Source organism: Solea senegalensis, linkage group LG5, assembly GCF_019176455.1.
Source record: "Solea senegalensis isolate Sse05_10M linkage group LG5, IFAPA_SoseM_1, whole genome shotgun sequence".
Taxonomy (NCBI): domain Eukaryota; kingdom Metazoa; phylum Chordata; class Actinopteri; order Pleuronectiformes; family Soleidae; genus Solea; species Solea senegalensis.
Genome location: NC_058025.1, coordinates 19,221,928 through 19,242,620, shown reverse-complemented (window position 1 = coordinate 19,242,620; position 20,693 = coordinate 19,221,928). Strand labels below are relative to the sequence as shown.

Sequence of the window (20,693 nt, the reverse complement as noted above, 5' to 3'; positions counted from 1 at the left end):
AAATGAAAAGTCAGAACATATATATATATATATATATATATATATATATATATATATATATATATATATATATATATATATACATATATATATATCAAACATGGTTTTGCTAGTTAGCTTAGCAGCAATGGCTTCTCTCTCTCTCCTTCTGCTCTCTCTGGTGCTGTGTGCCTCATCTATGTTTAGTTAATATGTTGTGTGTGTGTGTGTGTGTCTGTGACTGTGTGTGTGTGTGTGTGTGTGTGCAGAGCAGCACAGTGAGCTGTGGATGTTCAGTGCAGCTGGCTGTGTGGAACAAATCACTGCTCTCTTTTGTTTATTCAATTTTCGCTAGTCGCTTTTTTAACAAAAAAAAGAAATAAAAAAAGGTTGCCGGGGTTCTGTAAAGTTGCTACATATGCACACGGAAACGGCACAAAGCACCTAAAGCCATCGCTGTTAAGCTAACTTGTTAAGCAAGCAAAACCACTGTATGTGAATCTCAGTGAAAGATAGAGAGTGAAAGTTTTAATCAGTTTACAAAAGCAGTGCTCGGTGAATTGATTGTAACAGTAGATAAATATTAAGAGTTTTTATATATATATATTCAGACTTTCATTCAATACATTCTTAAATTAATTTCTTGAATGGCATGCCATAATATACCTATATTTATATACACAATACGTATGGACATATATATATATGTATGTATACATACATACATATATACTGTATATGTTCGAATCGATGTGAGTTTCCTCACATGAATGACCTGAGGTGTAAAACCCAAAACAAAACATTCATACGGTATAAGCCAAAGTTTAAGAGTGACATGACCATGATCCATTTTTTGCACTCAGGGTTGAAAATGTGCAAAGTTTAAAGCAAGTTGAAAAGCTGTCAAAGTGAATTGCAGCAGAGCACATACAAGGACTACAAGGAAGATGAGCCACTCTTCACAGTAACTGAGAAGATGTGAATAAATGCAAATTATTGGGGCAAAATGAATCAGGCTTAGGGCCTGTCCACACACAAACTGGTGTAGGTGAATCTGCATAGGTTTTCTATCGTATTGGCATTTTGGGCTTTTGGGAGATTGAAACTTTCAGAGTTGCCCAGTGAGAAAATCTCAACGCGCTATTTGATGTCATAGTTCCACCTCTCTCTTGCCCTGACACTCACTGTCCCTACTGTCGTTGTAGTCTTGTGTTTAGAGTCAGCCTGCAAAGATGCTGGGTATCACTTGCACACGTCCCGTCCTCAGTGGCTTCAGACAGAGTGAAGAAGAAAACAAGTGTTGACGATTAACAGTGAAACTGAATCATAAAATAATGTTTCTGTGTAATGTCTACAACATATTTTTCTGTTTTTGTTGTAGCAGTGCCACTTACAGGCCTGGCATATGTACTACAGCATATTGAGTCGTTTCGTGGGGTTTCGTGTGGATGGAGACATTTTCTGAAACAATGCCTTGTTTACGAGAAAAGTTTTCAAAACAGCATAGGAAAAGCTAGTTTAAGTTATGTTCCTTTCTACCGTGTAGATATGACCTGAGACACAAAATGTGTTTCTTTCACTTCCTTCCACGTCCTGATGTATCAGACAGAGGACCGGTGCTGTTTTGCACCCCCCAAGGGGAGTGAGGGGAGGTGGAGCGAAGGAGCACTCACCAAAAGCTCTATATTTAGGCCCAGATGAGTATTTATTTATATCTACAGGGTGTTTCATCCTCATGGTACATATATGAGTACAAGAAGTGATTCAGGGACTACAGTCACAACTCTGAAAATATAAGATTGTTCCTTAAGAAGCATAGTCTCTACACAGGAGTGTTAAAACATTAGCATTACAGAATGCCTTTGGTTTAAACAAATGTTTGTGTGACCTCAGATGTCGTGTGTGACTGAAAAGCTGAAACTTTGAAGAAACTGTTTTGTGTTGAAACAATGTCAAGTTTCACCTTTGACCTCACAGTGATGTCACTGAGTGCACCCCAGAGCACAAAGTTATGTTTTTAAAGTATTTATCAGCTGGTATATGAGAAATATTCAAATGCTGGTTGTAAAATCTGACATTTAAGACTAGAGAACACAGCTGTATCAGTGAGTCACAGCTGGTCAAGAAATCCAATTTCAGACAGAGAAACCGAGCAAAATCCAAGGCTGTAATAGGAGTTAAAGAGGTTCTTCTAACAATCATCTTTCTTTTTAGCACACTAATTTCAAATATTAGATGTTGTAGCTTTGCACCAGCACATTGCGGGCATGGCACATCTCAGCTTTGACAGTAACCTCTCTTAATTATCTTAAGAGATGAGTTTTACTGTCACTATCACACTGATCAGGTCTCTTACTGCCTCTCAGAACAGGAAGACGCTCACTGTCAGTCATCTTCTTCTTTTCTCTATGGGACACACTTTCTGTTCTTCTTCAGTCCAAATCATTGATCATTGATCATTGTGCACGTGTTTGTGTTCTACAGCTAATCAATGAAACTCCACTAATTCTACTGTTATCTGCTCTCTTCATCAGCCTCCCCATCCTCCTCTCACGCCCTCCTTTCCTAATCTCATGGTGTATTCTAGTTGCCTTGAAAGTCATACGTGTGTGTGTGTACTTAGTATACATATATAGAGTGTGTGTAAAGCCATATTTTGAGTTTGAACTAGTTGACTTGGAATTACAACTTCACTTTTTCTGAAACTTCCTGCTTGAGAAATTCTACTCTTTTTCTTGGTCTTCCTCAGAACAATCTGGATATTTCTTTTTTCTTAAACCACTCAAATGTATCGCAAATGAAGGGTGCAATATGCAACACTCTTACCAGATGTCAGAAAATAAATATTACCTCTGTAAATATATGGTAAAATACTGTTTCATTCACATTCACATTGGTTAAAAACAATTCTGTCTTCTTTTCATGTTGTTCATGTTTTTCCCCTTCAAATGTCTATTTTCATGCTCTGTTGTTCAGATGGCACGGCTGACACATGTGATCACGATTACGACATTATAAAATAGGTATGAAAACATCCACTGTAGACCCTTTATCTGCTCTATGTATAACAAACATGAAGATGTGTCCTTTTTACATTCATTCTCCATTTCTTTCTTTTCTATCAACCTTTCTTTGCTTCCTTAAATGTGTGTTCTTAAAGAAAGAAAACAGTCTCTCCACCATCTGTCTCCCCACTCTCCTCATTGTCTTCCTGGATGTAAAATCTTCTGTAACCACGAAACATGTTCAGAGTCAACTTGCCCATTGAAATGAAATGAACACTAAACAAAACCAAGATGAAGCCTCTGTCGAGCTCATTAGTTGTGTCCGAATCTCTTGCAGTTTTCTTAAGCACAGCCTGCCTTTGAGGAGTCCATTTTTCCGCAGCACGCCTCATAAACTGTGCTGCCATCGTTGCCATCAGCACCATCACCACCACCGTCAGGCCCAAGAGCAACAGTCTGGGCCTCTGCATACAGTACATAAGTCTGAGACGCTTCATCAGCTGAAACAGTGTTTTCAGCAAGCAGTGAGCTGACGCCATAAATCAGACGGGTAATAATCGTTCAGAGTGATGGATAATATTTGTATAACTGACCCTGATTCACCTCAATGTCAACAGCAGAAAGTCAACGTCTAGAGGGAGAGCTGTTGCTTTCTCACGCAGCAAGGAGCATGAAGTATCAACACCACACGGACTGAGGTACCACCAGGTCCAAGGTACTGCCACCAACAGGGCTGAGATACCACCACCCAGACTGAGGGATTACACCATAAACACAACCCAGAAAAAGGTACTGCCACCAATAAGGCTGAGATACCACCACCCAGAGTGCAGTAACACACCACCCAGACTGAGGAAGGGCCACCAAAAGGCACCTACACGGTTTGACCTTGTCAGAACTGCTACCACTGACCAAATGGGCCCCCCATTGACTAGTAACGTCACTGGAGAATTTCACCACTCCTGTAAACAGCAGCGACTCCTAGTCCGGGCACTAGAGTCAGGGCACATCCGGTGACGTACTTTCAACCGTAGAAGAAGAAGAAGAACTAGTCCTGTTGTAGCCGCTGAGCGTATCGGTTGAGAACAAAAAGGTTCAGCGAGTGTTTGCTCTGTTCTGGGTTGTGATAAACAATACCAGAAAATATCCCTGCTACATTTCCCCAAATACCTCCATGTATGCGGCAACCACTTCACGGAGGATTGTTACACAAACTTCGGGCAATGTAAAGCAGGACACAGCACCAAACTTTACCTAAAGAAAGAGCAGTGCCAACAATACGTTTATTATCATTTTTACAAACCGTAAAACTGTCTTTGTGTGCTTGTTCTGTTGTTTAGCATTAGCAATAGTTGGCTACAGGCTAAGCTACACGCTACGCTTGTGTTTCACTTGCATGTGTGTTTATCATCTCGGTAACCACAACGTTATCCAAGCTACAGGCGTCCTGCAGCAGTCTTTCACTTATCCCAGTGTCTTCTGACTCTGGCTCAGACTCCGGATCAAATGCGTAAGGGATTACGGGATTACTCAATGTTTTGATCATTGCTAGCCAATTACGTCACTTCCAGGTAACTGGCCAATCACAAGAGAGTCCGTGTTCTGTGGGTGTGGTTTTGGTCTGAAACAGCGCGGCTGACGAGAGAGTCAGTGATGAGACATTTACATCGGCTCGTTTGTAGCGACTAGGACGTTTTTGACCATAAAAACGACATCATGTTTGTAAGTACACCTCCATATCTCACATATAAGTGAGATAGGACCATGCTATGGCCGCTTTAAACATCTGCAACACCTCCCTTCTGGCAAACATATATAGTTTAAAACATTCAACATAAAGCGCTTACGTGACTGTTTGTACTGTAGAGAGGAAACAACCAGCGGCTGGATCGCTGTGTAAAAACACGCTGATCAAACATACTGCTGGATTACACAGACATTACGCACATGTTCACACACACACACTATGTTATTCTATCATGAAGGTCCTGATGGAAAACCCCACTCTTTGTTCTTGAATCCCCTGTGGTTATCATACATACAGGCTGATGTCACACAGTGCAAGAATGAACTGACTTAACCCAACCCACCAAATGGCAACAAGCTCAGAGCTAAGACTTGTTCATCTGAGGAACACATCATGATGGAACCATGGACAAACTATGTGTTATCAGGATAGAGATTAACAGGAGGCAGCCACGCTGGCTTTATATACTTTTTATGCAGAAAGTGCTGACAAAAATCATACATAAACATATCTGATCATCAGAGCATGGCCCATTTACACTACAAAATAATCTGGATTAAATATCAGTACCAATCAAGGTTAAAGAGCAGCTTTCTGAATGATTGTAGTCTGAACTGGACAACATGTGTTAAACCAAAAAGTCGCCAAGTCAACGCAGCAACATGGAGCAGCATTTAGCAGCTTAAGGGCCTGACATTTCACTCCAAAACAGAGATAGCTTTAAAAGCACAATATGTTGTTTTCTGCCTCTTGAGGGCGTCTAAGAACATTGCAATGCTAACATTTGCTGAGCTTGTTTCTTCATATTGATTAAAAACCACAAACGTCTAAAAAGTGGAAACGTCCAAAATGAAGAAAGAGTCGTAAGTCATCTATATAAACAGGTCTTTTGTTTTTGGAGGTTTACATGAAAACAGTTAGTGATGATGTCGATATTAAAACAGATGGTTACACAACAGTTAAATGGTGACATCAGTGCTTACAGAGCGTCCACTGCGACCACAAACCACTGCAAACACTAAAGTCAATGAGAAGTGACACAGAGAGACAAATGGACAGAACCAAACACTGATGGATGACTGAGCTCCATGAGGTAAAAAAAGTCAAGTGGCACTTTGGAATTTTCTGAATCCTCATGTGTCCCATCATCATCGCACACTAACAAAAGATTTAGCCTCAAAGTGTGCGGTTGGAGTTTTCCTTTCGTCTCTGCTCTGAAGTTAAATCTGTGTTGTTTTTCTTTTTTACAGACAGCTCGTCTACTCCCCTGTAAAAGCCCGCAGGATGAGGTCAGGACCACGACCTGGGGATGGTTCTTGTGTTTTCACACCACATTCTTTTCAATCAAGACAGCCCAGAGGCTCGGAGCAGGAGGTCACTGGTCCGTTCCCTTTAAATAAGTATTTACTGTACTTTGACTCACTTACTGTACAAGTCTGGTATTTTCATTACCTCAGTTAAGAAAACTTTGATTTTCTCGCTCGTGTTTTTTTCTCTGAATCAGAGCATGAATCACTGGTTAAAATCAGCATTGCAGGTTATTAACATGAATTTCACATCTTTGTTCCCTATATTCATTCTGTTATTTTCAAATACAAACTATTTTATTATTATATTATTATTAGTAGTAGTATTATATTGTATACGGCAGCAGCTGGGGGGGCAGGTGTGGGCTCACTGAGTACACAAAGGTAAACTGATTTTAGTCACTGTTAGTCACTATTTTTTAAGCGCTGTATCAGTAGTGGAATATACTCTCTAGTTGGCAGCAGGCTTTTGCATGTGGCGCCTCCTCTTCTTCAGTAGCTGGCTGTGGGCGACTGGACTTGCTTGAGTTGAGTTAAAGAGTTGCCTCCTCCTTGCACTCTGTATATTGTTTTTACATATAACGTTGTTATTTTTCTCTATGATAGTCAGTGGCGGCTGGTGATAAAAAAACGTTGAGGGGGCGCATTTAAAAAAAGGTCATGAAGGTTATGTGGCACAATGAAGGTCCTACAGACTTTGATCTGCAGCTGCAGCTGAAAAGTTGCTTATGAATCAAAAGAAAAGAAGAAAAAAAAACAGCTGACGTGGATCAAAGTGACAGGTAAGTGATCGATTAAAGATCAAACATGACGATCATTGTTCTGAGCTGTGAGGAAGAGACAGAGAGAGGGAGGAAGGAGGAGAGAGAGAGAGAGAACAGATGCAGAGATGTACGAGCCAAGGAGAGCTATCTTATTACGGTAATTCATAGCTGGAATAAGATCGCAGTTACACTTACAGTGATAAACTATTTACATGTATTATCGGAATACTTCATGTGCATGTAAACGTAGTCACTCGAGTACGTCCATTCGCTTTGGGAGTGACTTTGATTGACAGCCTTGACAGTGTCATTTGCAGCCTCAGGTCACCTGCTCACCAAAAGTTGAAGGACATATGCACACACTCATGAAAGCATTACATTTACATGGGAAGTCATTAGCTAAATACAACCAGTTACACACCATTCACTGTGTGAATGAAGGCAACGGTTAAATTATTTAACAGTTGCCTTCTTTGTTCATTGCTTTGTCTGGCTTTACATTAGTAACTCACACAATCACACATGAAAAAAAAGAAAATAGATAACGTTAGAGAATAAAACCAGAGTAACACTGATGATGAGACTGTGTTTGTGTCTTGAGATGAAGGGAGAATTCTTCAGCTGTGACACTGAGCTCTGCCTCGGGGGGCTCAATTTGTCGAGCCGTAAAATACTGCAGCACCACAAAGATCCTCCATTGCTCTGCTCTCACTTTAACGCCAAGTGTCTTAATTAAAAGTGGCCTTTCCTGGACACCATAGACAACATGACACAAGCTCCCTGATTGGCTATAGGACACACATCTCTTCCTGTTTTAGGGGGCGTCAATAAGCAAGTTTAACAACCAGTGAGTTTTAATGGGATCTGTGTGTAAAGCTCTGTGGTCAATGGGCCTAATGACCAGTTTCAGCCCGGCAGCCAATAATCTGCCAATGGTTAGAGGCGGGTTATTGGATCTTTGGATTTCTCCAGAGGGGGCGGGGCTTCAGCGGCTGGTGTTTTAATGTGGGAGAAATCACCATAGAGATGTTTGTTTCATATTATATGAGAAAACTTCATCTAGTGTGAATATACAATCTTTATAAACACAGTTTAAAACAACAATATAAACATGAGCAAGAGTCATTTGTTTATTTAAATGAATGAATGAGTCAAATCAAATGTTGTCATTAATGTTATTGAATGCAACAATAAGAGAATACAAATTGAACAGAGCACAATTAAAAAGCAAAAGGAGTAATTATTCCACTGATTTTTTTTCTCTTATTTTGGTCATTTGTTTTGTTGTTGTTGTTGTTTGATTGTTTTGTTCTTTTGTATTCAGACGATCATAATTTAAATCTGACTAATCCAATGTAACCATCAGGTCTTTTCAATGAGGAGGCATTAAAATACTTTTCTAAACATTAATAACTATAATAATTTGTATTAATGTAATTACTATTATTATAGTATGATGATTATTATCTACTGAAAAAATTCTAAAACACAAAACTTAAACTGGAGAACCTTTGTAACTAGAGTGATATGATTTATTTAATTTCTAGTTTCTTTTCCATTTCATATTTCATATATTGTCATTGTAATGAAAACATTTTTATTTACTTTAAGTAATTTAAGTAAAGAAATCATAAAATAACAGTAATATTTTTGTTTACATCTCTTAAAAAGTCTTAAAATATGACAAAATAATGGAGCTTATTTTGATTGTGTGCACATTCATGACCCTGAACGTCACCACTGACATCACTGATTCTAACTCTGAATACTCTCCCTGCTGCTTCACTGTGACTGACTGAGGAACAAACCAGTGTCACTCATTGTCCTGGAAATTCAAATTTCACTGGGAGTCAAGTCAACTGTCTCACTCGTGTTCACATTCTCACATCACCCTCCCTCCGCCTGCTGGACTTGGCCTACGGTGCCTTCAAAGATCAGCCCCTTGACTTCTGACCCCCAGCCTCATGCCACCGACCCCCACCCACCCGATGACGTCTTGCTACGGTCAACAGCAGAGAGACTGATGTCCAGTCAACCGATGTCTCACTGACCTTTACCAGCTCGGCCACAAGGGACTAATCTATCTCTCTGTCTCCCCACATCCCTCATTTTCTCCTCCCGTTCTCCCCCAATGCTAATGCAGCTGTTTATAACTGCCACATTGACTTTTACCTGCCACTGTATGTAAACACAATCTCTGCTCTGATCAATGGACTGAGGGCGGGCATAAAGCTCACCATAGGAACACACTCTTACCTCCCACAGGTGGCGCGAGTTCCTCACTGCTCCAGAATGCAGTTTGTCCAGCATCAGAGGGACGCCCTGGAACGGTCCGATCCAGGTTCCCTGAGGAATCCTCTGAGCCGCACAGATTCCATAACCCAGACCAGGAACTGTGCTGGTGCACAGACACACCTGCACAAACAACACACAGAAAAGATTAAAGATGTGATACACTGCAGCAACACCACATAGAAACAATAATGTAACACAACATAAAAACCTCCTGTAATTCACTGTTACCATACTGCAACAACAATGACACTGAATGACATCCTCCATCTGTCAATCAGACAACCTTCAGGAAGATTTCTCTTTCTAGTTACGTATGTATATATAAATACATATATATGTATATAGATAATGACATTAAATCAAATGTCAAAATAGAAAAAGTTTTAAATTATTTCAATGTTGTGACATTTCTAATGAACAAATACTATTATAAACAGATGTCTCACCTCTCTGGGCAAATCTCTCAGCCAATCAGGAACGTCCGGCAGAGCGACCTGTGCCGCTGAGCTGCTGGTGCCGACAAGACGACGTAGGGAGTGAAGGGGACCGTGCATCGGACACTCGCCATTCCTGTTGTCTGCACACATGTCGCAACCTGGAGAAGAGACAAACTTGTAAACAAACAGGACAACACAAAAACAATAACAGGCATCTTTTTGTGACAAACCTATTAAAGTTAAAATGTGTGTCCAATGTCAGCACAGCACATTTTTATATGCTTTTATTTATTTTTCAAATTTTACAATTAAGTTCCTACCATGTAGATAAGACAGGAAATATAACCTCATGTTGAATATGATACATTAGAATAGATTTCTGTATTACAGATTTAATGAAACACAGCAGATATGGTGACTGATGACATTAATCAGCTCTGGCGTCTTGCAGTGATGCAGTGATTCATGATAAATCAGTTCTTTACAGGCTGCTCTTAAAAAACTGAATGTGATGAAAACAAATCTTTTCTTCCTGGTGAAGTCCAAATGAGGAAGAAAAGGCCTCCCTCTGCTGTGTTTTTCCAGGTTAAAAGTGGCAAGGGAATTAGTGAGTGTCAACATTTACTCAGAGATGCAGTCTGACAGTAATGGATGTTAATTGACTGTAGCAACATAATGAGAGATTATTATCTGCACAGAAAACTCCCACAGAGCTGAACGCAGCAGAGGAACAGGATGTTAATGTTTCTTTTCTGTTTTTCCCAAAATCAAATATCCGTCTTCTGACAGAGTGAACGCTACCTTTACACCATGATTGATTGAAATTAATTAAATCATATTATGGTGTTTTTTGTAAGTAGCAAGGGTTCATGGTTGAGTAAATGGGAAAAAATGTCAGCGTCAGAACTTTCCTTCATTTTTATAAAGCCTTTAAACTACTTCAGTTAAACTCTGAGTGACTGGAAAATATAGTTTGAGTCACTTTAGAAATAACTCACTTTTTCAGACCAAAGTCCATGGAGAGAATGTGTGATTGTACATCAAATGTGGGTTGTTGTTGTTTTTTATTTTATTTTTGAAAGTGTTCTGTTACTATTTATGTAAATGATAGTTTATAATGCTGTTTTTAATATGTACATTAGCTTGTGATAAAGTAGTAAATGATATTTGTTTTACTGATAATACTATAATATTAGGGTCACTGTGATGCTACCTGTTAACACCATGGTTAACACAGTGGTTGTACAGCACAGCGGCACACGTCTTCTTCCCTTCACTGAACCAGTATCTTCTCCTCTTCCTCTGTTTCGGGCTGATGAACTGGCTGTGAACTCGCTGTAGCGCGCTCACTGCCTATCATTCAAACTCAGTATTCTGTTACATCCATCGCCAGTGTTTAGACAGCGCCGCTCTGCCTCTGATCACCGACAGACAGACAACATTTCCATTTAAAAGCTCTGCAGGGCAATTCTCTCTCCACTTTGCTGATGCGGGGCTTTTCTTTTTGGTGACAAATGTTTTTATCTCTTCAGACGTGTCTATTTTTAAAAACTCAGGTGTGAGTCTGCTTCATAAACACACCAGCGACATTAATCCTTGTGCTTGGAGCCTCTGAAGTGCCACTTTCCATTTTTTACATTTGCACTTATCAGACTCTAATCCTGTGATTTAGTGTCAGAGTGAAAGAATGTGTTTCTTGTTCTGACTCAGATGCCATTACAAGCAGCAAACACCAAGAAGCTTGAGGTTCAGAAACAAACTCCTGCATTTTATCCTCAACAAAAACCATCACACTTCATAAAGCTGATAGATGTTAATGGCTGTGTTTGTCTTCAGCACAGCTGTGAGGTCAGACCACACAGCGAGGCAGCAGCTTTGCTCTTTAAACACAAAGCAAACAAATCTCGCCAAAGCTTTTTAGGTTTTTACCTCGATTCCGCTGCTATTTTTCATTTCACAACATATTTTCCTACCTGATTCAGTGTCAGTTTTGATCAGGAAGGGCTCTGGTGACGCTATGAGAGAGCGTCCGTACAGCCACCAGCAGAGCACAAGGTAAATAGGCATTTACCTAATATAGCATTTAGCAGCTAACGAACAGGAGGAGGCCAAACACAGATGTAAAAGAGAGAAAACATTAACACCATGTTTTAGTCTCTATTTTCGGTGCCATAATCCAGTCATCAACAAGACTCTGATTGAGATTGTGTCACACAATTGATAGAAAAGGTGTCGCTCAACACTTTCCTCTCATTGTGTATTTGTTTTCATTGTTATGCAGATGACACCCAGCGCCATCTGTCCACCTCCCAACTCCGCCCTCCCACCATCTTCCCTATCCAACTGCCTTCTTGATGTTCCTCAACACCAAAGCAGCAAACTGAGGATACGCTCATTAGTTTAACATCCAGCCAGACAAAACTGGAACATTTCTAATTATGAGTTCAAACACACATTAACAACATTACTTGCTCTGCATACTTCTGCATACACCTATGTAACATCAAAAATCTCCACGCGTCTCTCACACTCTCCAGCACTGCCATCCTCGTTAACACCCTCATCACCTCCTGTATTGAATATTGTAACTCTCTCCTTATTGGTCTACAAATTATCCTCCTCCATAAATTGCAACTGGTCCAGAATGCAGCTGCTCAAATCATCACCGGACCCCTTCCATGAATCACATCACCCCGTCCATGATCTCACCCCTGCACACTTCTCACACAATCTTCTGTAAAACACCGACATTGAGTCCTCCGTCCTCCTCACAACACATTATGTCAGAGTAGCGCCTCCTCCACGGAACTCTCTCCCACAATTCAAAGCACATCTCTTTCTTTTCCAGATTTGTGTTGTTTTGCCATTACATTGCATTTTTAATTTTTTTTGTTTGATATTGTTTTATTTTGCTATATTTGTAATAAAGGTGCCTAGTAAATAAAGTATTTATTATGTATAATTATTTTACACCTGTACAGTTTTCTTGTGGAGCAGACATATTATATTTTTCTCACACTGTCAGTTGTAGTCACATGTGCATGAAGCGGTTTCACCTCAAAGCGTCAAATCATTTCCAGTACATACTGACACAATTTTACACAATTATATCAAAAAACTCCATCAAACAAATCCATCATCAAAACCAAGGAAAAAAGAACCGGGTGGAGACAACTGAAAAACATGAAGAGCTGCACATGATTTTCTCCCCTAATCTATGATTCAAACAGACAAACAAAAACAAGGTGATCAGTAGAATCGTTTGAATTGTTTGGCAAACGAAGATTTAAATTGTCATTTCATTTTCAAAAGTAAAAACAACTCAAATAATAATCTGAAATAATTTGACATGGATTAGTGACAGAAAACAGCCGTGTGTGTGTGTGTGTGTGTGCGCGTGTGGCTGACTTTATTAAATCACAGTAAAACTGCCAGCTGACATTAACTCCAGATGTAAACTGAAAGAATTGATCTTATCAGAGCAGAACAGATTGCAGTTGTCTGATCGCTTCCTGTTGTATATTTTATTGTTGGAACCGAAACATTAGACTTTAAATTAGTTCTAATTATATATAAAAAAAAATATTACTTATACTTTTTATGCTGATTGCTGTGCATCAGCTTCACCAAATATTCAGGATAAAAGTCAATACCACATTTTTACATTATAATTCCTATATTTTTCCTCTGTTATTTATCAAATTGATGATGTCAGTCTTTCTATAATTATTGTAAACAATTCAAAATCCTATAAAAACAACATTGACTAAACATCTGAAACACGCAGAAGATTAAGGAATAATTTGTGGATGTTAAAATATTTAAATGTTTGTTGACTGCAAGGGTAAAGTCATTTTTGCATAACAAAAACAGAACTGAGCATTACAATCAATTAATATATGATTATATTATCTTGAATTTCCTTTGGGTTTAATAAAGTATCTATCTATCTTACATTCAGTGTGTGTGCGTATGTGTGTGTGCGTGTGTGTGTGTGTGTGTGTGTGTGAGAGGTAAAACAGTGTGTGTGTGTGAGAGAGGTAAAACAGTGTGTGTGTGTGTGTGTGTGTGTGTGTGTGTGTGAGAGAGAGAGGTAAAACAGTGTGTGTGTGTGTGTGTGTGTGTGAGAGAGTAAAAACAGTGTGTGTGTGTGTGTGTGTGTGTGTGTGTGAGAGGTAAGCAGGTGTGTGTGTGTGTGTGTGTGTGTGTGTGTGAGTGTGTGTGTGTGTGTGTGTGTGTGTGAGAGAGAGGTAAAACAGACAATAAAGCTGCATCAAGTCAACATGAAGAACACATTGTTCAATATGTTGTCTCCATTAGACAATAACTTCAATTAAACCAAGGCAATACTCTATTCTGACATACAGATGCATGTTACTGAGTTTTTACAAATAACATCTTTAACTTTCACACAGGTGCAAAAATCATTATCTAATAATCTGATAACATTTGTGATTGTGTTGTTCAGTAATGACTGCATGGGTAAGACGTTGCCGTAAACTGTATTTACATCGTCCGAAATTCTCCAGCAGCGTCACAAACTAAGAAGCTGTGTGTGTTTGTTCCACCATGTCAACAAACTTTTAATGATTTACAGTGTGTAAATCATTAATAATATAATAACTAATTCTTATTAGCTAATTCACAAAGTGCAGGTTTTAAAAATGGGGCGCTTTAACAGCTTGATGACGAGATCTTGTCCAGTTGCTTCATGGGAAATGTAGTATTGAGTGTCTCAGTCTCTGCTGTACATATTTCATAAACCATGGTTTGAATCCACATCAGAGCAGAAATGTAATCAAATGAATAAACATAAGTTACAAAAGTGAAATAAACTGACCCACATACACACACAGTATGTCATTTAAGAGCTGGCATCCCAAATGTTGTGTTGCTTTGTCGTAATTTATTTTGCAGGATTTTAGTCATAAAGAGAAACGTCTTATTCAGCCTTTGAAAAAATCAGTGTCTACATTTAAAGAAAAGTCTGAAACATAAATACATCATCAGCACTGATATACACTGACAGAGCACATATTATTATTATGATTATTAGTAATAGTAGTAGTAGTAGGCATCATCATTATTATTATTATTATTATTATTATTATTATTATTACTATTATTATTACTACTATTATTATTATCAGTGTTTAATTAATAATGGGGTCTGACAATGACATGTGTGAGACTGCTTTATCCACCCCCACTCCCGACACACACACACACACACACACACCAGAGACCTCAATACGGTCGTGTTGGGAACTTGGGATGATAAATAGCGGGCCGTGGCCGATTGATCGACCCCCAGCCACTCCAACCCCCCAACACACACACACACACACACACGCACACTCCCTTTCTCCGTCTCTCTCTCTCTCTCTCCGCCACAAACACAAAACTATATACGGCAATTAATTCCCGCTTGTCCCTCCATCCCTCATCGGCCCTGCCGGCGCGTATCGACGCAGATTACTGCTGATGGTCCGTTTTATCACCGCGGAATACAGCGAGAGAGCGAGGGAGAGAGAGAGAGAGAGAGAGAGAGAGGTGACGAAGTCTGAAGTTTCGGAACCTGTTATGTTAACATCCAACATGATGATGACGCCAAGCAGGGACGAAAGAAAACCCAAAACAATAACTAATCGATCATTGAGTCTGAACGGCGAGAGGATTTTCCGGCGTTGAAAATAAGACACAACAGGAAACATGATTTCTCTTTCTTACATTATTCCTAATTCGTGAAGTTCAATCTGTTTGCGCAGCGCGAGCCACAGTTTCATGTCAGAAACGTACACAATAAAACGCAATGAAAATGACGCAGAAAAAATAACACAAAGATGATCTTATCAGTTCATTAATTACGATGAGAGTAAAATTTAATTTGTATTATTATTGTTACAATTATGACTATATTATTGTTTTACAAGTAAACAACAGTATAGAGTAATATAGAGTAATTAAAAAGTAATCAATAATCAAATACTTCGTAAATAAAAACAGATGCGGGTAAAAACACATGATGGCGTGAATATTAAAGAACCTGGAACATGACATTTGACTTTTTTGGTCTCCGTGCACGTGCGGACGGAGCGGCTGCACGTGTCAGACGGTCATGGACTCACGAGCCCGACAGCGGACAGACGGGCCGCAGTGCGCGTGTGTGTGTTATCGACAGGGCGCATTCATGCATAAAAGTTGCGCATATCAGTTGGTGTCACGGTCAGTCAGTTTGAATAGTTTTGATCTTAAACTGAGTCATATATTAATTGTAAATTACATAAAATACTGTAGAAAATCTTTTAACACCATAACGTAACGTTTAAAGGAAGATTTGCAAATAAAAGGAAATAGAAAAGAAGATTAGATTTACATTTAAAATGTTAGTGATTTTCTCCTAAAGATAAAGCTGTATGCAATGAATCAAACATGCTGATTGGAGGATGACAACTATGAATCATTCACTACTAAAATATTATTAATCCCCAACCAAAGAAACGAATAACCGAATGACTACAGTCAAACAGGTGCAACAACACTTATTGCCATTAAAATAAAAAAATACACTGAAGTCAGATACATGTATGAACTGACCTCTGACCCCTGACCCCCACTCATACTGACCAGCACAACAGCTGTCAAAGCAGCTGTAATGCCTCACACACTCATTTTAATCTCAAATACATAAACACATTTTTCCCTTTTGTTTTAATTTTATTGTGAAACTGCTTTTAATGTACATGTTTTATTGTGGAAATAATCTGTTTAAATTATCAACAAACTAATAATTTATAATCGACTTATTCATGTAATGAATTCAGCTCATTGTTGTTGTGAAGCTGTTGAGGCCTGAAACTAATATACTTGAACTTGAACCCATATTTAAAATAATGTCATGTTGAATGATAACAATACTAAACATAAAATATTAATATAAATTATATTATACAAATATAGTATAATATAAATAACCTTTGCTGCGCAATTATTAAACCTATATTATTACTTGTTTTAAATTATAGGACACTAATTTGAGTTGAATAATTTCACTGCACACACACATACACACACTCATACGCTCACAATAAATGAGTGTAAATTATAATTGAATATCTGGAATCTTTAACGACAACCGACTCTGCAAAGTCATCCAGGATTATTACAGAAGTTAACAAAACTGAAGAGGTCAAAGGTCACCACAACCACACACTGATTGTGATTTGATCGAGAGTGAACATCACGCAATCAACATGCAAGTAAACGCAATATCTGCACAGGTCAGATTAATTTCCTGTCACTTCAAAAGAAAGCAAATCAACAGGTGTGTGTCTGTGTGAGAGAGAGTGTGTGTGTGTGTGTGTGTGTGTGTGTGTACGTACGGTTGTTGAGCTCTCCTGTGTGGTTGCTCAGTGGGATGATTTCCATCCTTTGTTGTCCATACAGGTAGTAGTCCAGCTCCTCCGACGTGAGCTTGAACCTCGCTGTCGCTCCTTTCCCGCTGTCCTCCCCTCCTCCGCCTCCTCCGCTTCCCCCACTGCTGCTCTTCACGCTGGACGACACCACCCCCACCCCCACAGCTCTGCTCTTTGGCCTGATGGAGGAGCCCCACTGCTGCCACTGGGTTGTGATGATGACCCTGCTGGTTTTCTGGGGGGACAACAACCACCAGATCTCCTACTCCACCTCCTCCTGGTCCTCCTCCTCCTCCAGGACCTCCAGGCCCAGCACACACTGGGGCCAAGGCCTGTCCAAAGAGTGCGATCTGCTGGGGCACAGGCAGCTGAGAGAGCCCAGCGGAGGCAGAGATGGAGATAGAGGAGGATGGAGTGAGAGCTGCTGCGACGGCTGCTGAAGAAGAAGCTGCTGAGGAGGACGTAGAAGAGGAAGAAGAAGAGGAGCTGCAGTGTGTGGAGGCCAGGAGGTGACTGTGAAGGCGGGATGGATGCAGGCTGTCCGTGGAGATGGAGAGGCGGTCAGGCTGAGGCAGCTGAGGTGGAGGTGGTGGAACCAGAGGAACCTTGAGCTGCGTCTGAGGGAAAAGTTGCTGCCAGTGCTGCAGATAGGACGGGTCCACCTTAAGGAAGGCCGAGCCGCTTGGGTCTCCCGGCTTCAACATATCTGTCCGACCCACTGACTGCAGGAAACATCAGAGAGGGAGAAGCGTCAATCATCAGCATCACCACATAAAAACACAAAAAGAGACACGGGGTCACGAGTCAAACACAGAGAGTCAAACACAGAGTTTACAGAAACAGACACACACGCACACAAAATCACAGTTTGCACAAATTTCAGCTCCAGAAAATATTTTTTATGGTTTACTTATTATTTTGATTCACTAATGAAGATAATGTCTCACATTACAGCCTCAGTTTTGACATTTCGTTGAAACACATGATCACATTTACTCTTTCATTTATTTGCATTTATTTACTTGTTTACAGTGATGGTGTAAAAGCAGAATATTTCAGTCTTGTGGCTTTGTCCTTACCTAAGTCGTTCCACTAATCTCCAAATCACTGCTTCAGTTTCACTTCAAATTCAGTTAATTCACACATTAAATGTATTTTTAATGGTAAATAGTAAAAAGGTAAATTTACAAATTTAAGAGGATGAATAAAAATATTTATTTGGACAACAACTGACCCCTAAAATCATTTTAAAAACATTAACAGATGTTTCCATTCTTTTAACTCTAATAAACAGATAGGAGCTGTGACGCAGGTGCTTCACACGACTACACCACAAAATTAAAGTCTTTTTCTACTAACGAAAAACAAAAATGAAATAAAAACATTTAAAAGGTTATTTCTGATTTATAAGCAGACACGTGATGATCATATTCATCTCCAGCTGCACTATATTCTATAGTCTCACATCAAAGCATCAGTCATATCATTAAAAAGCTTATCTTAGAGTATTTTCTTAGAATCATTCAACTTATCTGTGATGTTTGAAATCATTCTTCTTTTACAAAACTTTATTTAAAAGAACCTAAAGTATAAAAGTCGTAATGCGACTGTGATTCCACGTGAATAAACTCCGCTGTGTCGGTGTCGGATTTTACGCACACAAACAGTAAAAAAGAAGGTAAAACAAATAAACGCGATTGGTAGAAAAATCGCGCAAACGTTTCGTGTTAGTTTTACGATGTAAAATGTATATATTTTTAAAGTTTTTTAAAATAAATAATGACATGGTCCGGATGCTGGTGAGACCGGAGGTCCGGCGCGTGGTCCGTGGCCGTACAGAGGCAGCGGTTGATGAGACGCAGCGGAGTTTCCCGGGATGATGATGACGATGATGCGTTTCTTTTTCTTTCTTTTGTGGTTTGAAAAGTGGAAGTGTTGGTGGAGCGGATCGCAGAAGAGGCTTACTGCTGTCAGTGTGTGTGCGGCTCCTGGGCGCTGACTTCCGGACAGCGGTGGAAGGTTTTTCCCTCCTTCGGGCTGCGGTGAACCATCGAGGGGAAGCCGGGACAGATCGTTGCGTCCTGCGCTTCACCAGCGCCAAAACTACCGAAGCTGCTGCTGAGCATCTCTTTCTCTCTCTCTCTCTCTCTCTCTCTCTCTCACTCTCTCTCTCTCTCTCTCTCTCCTCCCTCCCACTCTCCTCCTCTCTCTCTCTCTCTCTCTCTCTGTCCTTTCTTCTCCATCCTCCAACTCTTTTCCCTCTTTTATTTCTCGCTGACTGTTCGTTTCTCTTTTCTCGCTCTAATTTGTTGCCCCCTTCTTTTCTTCCAGACTCAATTCAGTATAATTCAAATGATGTTTATTGAGACTAAGTACAGTGTGTTCAGAGGAACAGGAGTCACGTGTTGAACTTTGTGTAAATGTCAAGCAAAAACAACTGAGTTTTTAGCTGTTTGTGTTTCCTTGTTTTCTTGCTATAGTGACAGACAAACATGTAAACATACTCAGCTGTGTTGTTGTTTCTGTATTCAAAGACACAAATGTAAAAACAAATCATGTAACATTGCAATTTTAAACATAACATGTTTAAAATTACAAATGTTTTACAAATTAACTTTAAACTAAACTAGACTATTTATGTGTTGGTTACAGTGGTTCTGAAGTGCAAATCACCAACATGATATTAACTAAAACACAATGACATTAACTGAAACACAACAATAAATAAAACACAATGACATTAACTGAAACACAACATTAACTAAAACACAATGACAATAAAACACAATGACAACTTAACTAAAACTGAAACACAACATTAACTGAAACACAACAATAACTAAAACACAATGACATTAACTGAAACACAACAATAAATAAAACACAATGACATTAACTGAAACACAACAATAAATAAAACACAATGACATTAACTGAAACACAACAATAACTAAAAACACAATGACATTAACTGAAACACAACAATAACTAAAACACAATGACATTAAACACAAAACACAATGACATTAACTGAAACACAATGACATTAACTGAATAACTGAAACACAATGACATTAACTGAAACACAACATTAACTAAAACACAATGACATTAACTGAAATACAACATTAACTGAAACACAACAATAACTAAAACACAATGACATTAACTGAAACACAACAATAAATAAAACACAATGACATTAACTGAAACACAACAATAAATAAAACACAATGACATTAACTGAAACACAACAATAACTAAAACACAATGACATTAACTGAAACACAACAATAACTAAAACACAAAACACAATAACTAAAACACAATGACATTAACTGAAACACAATGACATTAACTGAAACAACAATAACTGAAACACAATGACATTAACTGAAACACAACAATAACTAAAACAAAATGACATTAACTGAAACACAACAATAATTGAAACACTATGACATTAACTGAAACACAACAATAACTAAAACACAATGACATTAACTGAAACACAATGACATTAACTGAAACAACAATAACTGAAACACAATGACATTAACTGAAACACAACAATAATTGAAACACAATGACATTAACTGAAACACAACAATAACTAAAACAAAATTTAACTGATAATTGAAACACAATGACATTAACTGAAACACAACAATAACTAAAACACAATGACATTAACTGAAACACAACAATAATTGAAACACAATGACATTAACTGAAACACAACAA

The 20,693-nt window shown here is 38.9% G+C and overlaps 1 protein-coding gene across 1 annotated transcript in view; it reads right to left on the bottom strand.

The window, feature by feature from the left end:
* prdm6 (PR domain containing 6) overlaps nt 1-19,027 on the bottom strand; it is a 66,974-nt gene extending 47,947 nt beyond the window's left edge. Inside the window, 5 exon segments of the mRNA XM_044025470.1 lie at nt 9,059-9,217; nt 9,544-9,692; nt 16,917-17,104; nt 17,106-17,671; nt 18,915-19,027. Coding sequence (XP_043881405.1) covers nt 9,059-9,217; nt 9,544-9,692; nt 16,917-17,104; nt 17,106-17,653 — 1,044 coding nt within the window. The 5' untranslated portion in view covers nt 17,654-17,671; nt 18,915-19,027.
* Between the last annotated feature and the right edge of the window lie 1,666 nt (nt 19,028-20,693).